The following is a 5,000-nucleotide window of genomic DNA, read 5'->3' as shown; positions in this document are numbered from 1 at the left end:
TCACAAATGAGGTATTTTGCTGTGTGTCAATTCTTTTTATAGATTTTTGTGGTTGCTATGGTAACATAAAGTACTTTCAAGCGTACTTTCTATGTATTGTTTATATATTTTAATGTATTTATAATGCTATGAATAAAAATTTTGAATTCTGAGAGTACTATGTTATTAGTAATTATTTCTAAAATATCAAATGTTTTTATTTTATTATTGTCGAGTACTCTATCAAAAGTATTTCTTCGTAAGTTATAAATAGGACAAAAACGTATAAGATGATCGAGACTTTGAGTTGAATGTTCATCGCAAGGGCAGGCGTCTGATGTTGTTATGTTGAATTTCTTCAAGTACTCCAGATGATATCCATGTCCGCTGAGTACTTGCGTCATTTCGAACGTGGTTCCTGTTTTGTTGTGAAGTTTGAAGACGTCGTGTATTGATGGGAAATGAGTTTTGAGAGTACTTCCTGTAGTCGAACTTATGTATTGTTGGTTCCATTCGTATATTGTTTTTTCTCTTATGTTTTTCTTCAGAGTACTTAATGGCATATCTGTGAGTATTGGCGCTTTGTGTGATAGAGTAGCATTTTTGGCTAATATGTCGGCTGTTTCGTTACCGTCAGTACCTATATGCGCTTTGGTCCAATAGAAACGTACTTCTTTCAATTGTTGTTTTAAAGTGTTTACAAGTATTTGTATGTTGTATATTTGCTGATTTGAAGTACTTCTATTTTTCAGTGATTGAAGTGCTGATCTCGAATCTGAGTATAATTTGATATATTTTATTTTTCTTCTTTTGGAGTACTCTAGAGCTTTCTCTATTGCACATAATTCACTTTGAAAAACTGAACAATTATCTCCAAGTTTATGCTTTTCGAAATATTTTGGCGTACTTTGTTCGTATACTTGGAATGCGCATCCAACTTTTCCATCCAACTTACTTCCGTCAGTGTATATCTTAATTTCATTTGGTTGAGTTGTTGTTGTTGGAGTACTTGTATCATTGAAAGAAATTGACGTACGTTGACTGGGGTGTTTTAATAATGTAAATTTTACTTTATGTTGTAGCTTGAAATCCATATATTCTGAAGTACTGTTTCGTTTGGCGTTTTCAATTTCGGCTATTTCTTTAATTTTGAGATCCAATGGTATTACATTTGCCAGTGCAAATGCTGTTGTGAACGATAGCGTATGAAAGCCTTTACAAATGCGTATTGCTATTGAGCGCTGGAAAGCAAGAAGTTTTTTCTTTGCGTACTTTAGTTTGAGACCATCGATCCAAGTACTGCATCCGTACGTTATTGCAGGTTCTATAGCTCTCAAATATATTATGCGTATTATTTCAGAGTCGAGTCCCCATGTTGGTGCAGCAACTCTTAATAAAGATCTGTATATTTTTGAGCATTTATTTATAGCGTACTCTATGTGTTTGTTGAATTTTAAGTCTTTATCTATTATAATTCCAAGTACTTTAATATGATTTTCATATTCGAGTACTTTATTATTCATTAGTATGGGTATATTTTGTTGTCTTTGATTAAAGGATATGAGTTTAGTTTTTTCAGATCCAAACGTAAGTTTTACTTTTTTACCCCAATCGATAATTTCTTGAAGTACTTCTTCTGTGATGTTTTTCAAACGATGTTTGTCCTTGTGATGTGTTATTAGAAGTACGTCATCTGCAAATGCTTGCATATGTGCGTTTGGTGGAAGTGATTTGCTTAATAAGTCGTCTATAATAATATTCCAAAATGTAGGGCCGCCGATTGAACCTTGGATACAACCTTTAGTAAGTACTTTAGTTGCAGTATTATTTCCATAGTTGAGAAGTACTTTGCGATCTTTAAAGTAATGTTTGATTAGATCTAAAGTGTTTTTTGGAGTATTTTTAGTTTTTAAGCCATTGATAACTGCCGGCCACCAAGCATTGTCAAACGCTGCTTTGATGTCTAAAGATATTGCCATAACGTACTCTTTCTTTGATTTAGCGTACTTGATTATGTTTAATGCGTTGCTTATTGCGTCAACAGTTGATGTTTGAGGAGTAAAGCCGTACTGTTTGTTTGACAATTGGCCTCTTTTATGTAAGTCCCATTGTACTCTTCTAATTATTACTCCTTCAAGTACTTTTCCAAATACAGGCAGTAGTCCAATAGGTCGATGTGATGACAACTCATTATAATTCTCTTTTCCAGGTTTAGGGATGATCTTAACGTACGCTGTTTTCCAATAAGTAGGAAAAAGATTTAGAGTATAACATACGTTAAGTAATTTTGTTACAATATTAGGGAAAGTTGTTGTAAATTGTTCTATTATGTCTGATGTTAAATTATCGAGTCCTGGGGCTTTCTTGGGGTTCATGTTATGTAGTACTTCCAATATTTCTTCATACTTAATGGGGCTATCATTTGGCTGGGTATTGTAATCATCTTCTGATGACGTACGCAGAATTTGTTGTTCAAGTGTATCGTTTTGAGGTGTGTCATCAGGATAGAAGTAGTTAAGTAACGTTTCTGCAGAGTCTTTAGCGTTTGTAGTGTACGTGCCGTCGATTTTGAAAGTACTTTTAAGCTGTTTATTTGGAGCGTCTTTTATGACTCGAAAAATATTACTCCATACGTCGTCCTTATTTTGTTTTGAAATGTATTCTTTCCAACTTTGAAGAGAATGCTTTTTAATGAGTTGAGTGTATTCAACTTGAAGATTAGAGTACTCGTCGACTGCATTTTTAGGAGGTTTTCCTATCGCATTTTGTAATCGATGTTTACTTTTAAGAAGTTTATCTTTGAGTACGTCTAATTCCTCTGTCCACCAGTGACAGAGTACTTTATTGTGTTTGCGTACAGGGATTGAGTCATTGCAGGCTTTATGTATTGTAGTTGTTAGGTCAGAAATAAAATTGTCAAGAGTACTGAGATTATTAATCATTTCTATGCGGTGATCGTTTATATTATAAATTTGTGAGTACTTTAAACAACGTAATTTAAATTGTTCCCAATCGGCGTACTTTGTTCGAAACTTATGAGTAGATGTGTTATACTTTTCAATGCACTCATCGAGTAAAATGTCAAAACATATTGCATTATGATCGCTGCTGCTGATTAACTTAGGGTTTACCTGCCAATTGATGATTTTTGTAGACAAGTTTAGAGTACTTGCTGTAATGTCTATAATAGATTGTAATAAATTTTCTCCTCTAGTAGTTTGAAAGGTAGGCACATTGCCGACATTGAGTACTTCCATGTCGTTTATTATTAAAAAGTTTTCGATTTTATTTCCGTTGTCATCATTGTTGAGTACTTTAGTCCAAGATAAATGTTTTGCATTCACGTCTCCGCCAATTATCAAGTATTTGCTTGTTTTCTTTATTTCACTAAGAGTACTTAGCTTTGATGATATATCGGTATGTGGAGGATTATATATTGAACAAAGTCTAATACTATATGTTTTAAGAAGTATGTCTATTGTTGTTATGTTTGAGTTGGAGTACTTTGATTGAATTAAATATTTGATGTTAGGATTGAATATAAGTATTGCTGATTTTACGTCAGTGTCGGATTTTTGTTGTATGACTTCAATAGATTTTGGACAGCGTATTTCGCCAATGTTTGAAACGTACGGTTCTTGAACTAAGGCTATGTCGTAATTGTCTTTGTGATTTTGAATTAATTCGTTGAGTGTTGTTCTTTTTCGTTGTAAATTGCATTGGAGTACTTTGAGTTTGAGTTGTTTGGCGTTAGTATCCATAGTCGATTGTTTCGGTGATTCGCTGAGTCATTCGATACACGTGAGGACAACTTAATGAAGACGCTGAGTGTGAAGTACTTTCATTTGTGTCAAATTTTATGTTGTTGTTGTGGCAGTTTATACACTTTATTTTGTTTTTGTTGGTTAGGTGTGGACATTCTTTTCTTTTGTGTGATTCAGCGCAATGACCACAAGTATCGGTAGTTGAAGTACACTTAGCGCTAGTGTGTCCGAAACCAAGACATTTGAAACATTGAACCAACGGTGAGAAGTCTTCGAAGTACACTCTTTGATGATGTAAGTTGAGTCTATTAATGTCTTTTATTGAAGAGTACACTTTGGGCGAAACTTCGAGTACGTAATTGATGAGTGAAATACTTCTATTTTTGCGTTCAAATCTAATTTTGAGATGAGTACTTTGGTCGTCTAATTTTATTGATGACTCTATTTGTGGGTTCTGTTTTACTATGGCATCTATTATGTCGTCTTTTGGCGTTTCTTTGAGTACTCCTTTTAATTGGATTAAAGGATTTCTTTTGCGTGCGGGTTCTGATGAGAGTACTTTTGTTTTGTTCACTTCATTGATGACTTTGTCTCTGTCTTCAGTACTTTCAAAGTCCAATCGGATAGTGTTATTCGAAAGACGAGTTTTGTTTGCTATACCGCATTTGAGTACTTTTGGATGGATATTTGTTGTGAACTTTTTCCATACTTCTTCATGTTTGTCGTTTTCGTTGTTTGATTTTATGATTGATGAGTACTTTGGTTTTTGAGGTTCTTCAGGTTTAGTTGTTTTTGGAGCGGTGAGATATTTAGCTGTTGCTGAGGCGTAAGTTTTTGTAGAGTTTTTTAATGATTGAATTTCCTTCATCATTAAACTTTGGTTCTCCATCAGTGATGTCAGAGTACTTTCAAAGGTATTGTTTGACGATGTACTAATGGGCTTTGTTTGCAAGTACGCGGTTATTGTGCGTATTTGATTTGCTGAATTAAGAATTGATTCTTTGATGTTTGTCTTTATATTTCCCGACTCTGAAATATTAGACTCGATGTCATTAGCGATTGTCGTGAGAGTACTTATTACTTCGTTTATTGATGAGACGCTGACGTCTTTTAAAGTACTTTTAGCGATTTTAGGAGCCATAATGGAGTACTATAATATATAACTGTGTAAAATAAGTAAAGTATTTTAACACATAAAATAAACACAAGTATAAAGTACTCTGAAGAGCAATAAAAAAGCACAATAATGATGCGACT

The 5,000-nt window shown here is 33.7% G+C and overlaps 1 protein-coding gene across 1 annotated transcript in view; it reads right to left on the bottom strand.

The window, feature by feature from the left end:
* LOC128952269 (uncharacterized) overlaps positions 1-4,884 on the bottom strand; it is a 5,796-nt gene extending 912 nt beyond the window's left edge. The window contains exons 1-2 of the mRNA XM_054297632.1: positions 3,866-4,884; positions 263-3,762 (exon numbers count right to left, since the gene is read on the bottom strand). Of these exons, the coding sequence (XP_054153607.1) occupies positions 263-3,762; positions 3,866-4,884 (4,519 nt within the window). The remainder of the gene's footprint in view (positions 1-262; positions 3,763-3,865) is intronic.
* Positions 4,885-5,000: the final 116 nt, after the last annotated feature.

This window comes from Oppia nitens, unplaced genomic scaffold (assembly GCF_028296485.1).
Source record: "Oppia nitens isolate AA-2021 unplaced genomic scaffold, nextdenovo-longstitch-racon4-pilon3 scaffold11_pilon_pilon_pilon, whole genome shotgun sequence".
Taxonomy (NCBI): domain Eukaryota; kingdom Metazoa; phylum Arthropoda; class Arachnida; order Sarcoptiformes; family Oppiidae; genus Oppia; species Oppia nitens.
The sequence above is the reverse complement of the archived record's forward strand: the minus strand, read 5'-3'. Positions and strand labels throughout refer to the sequence as shown.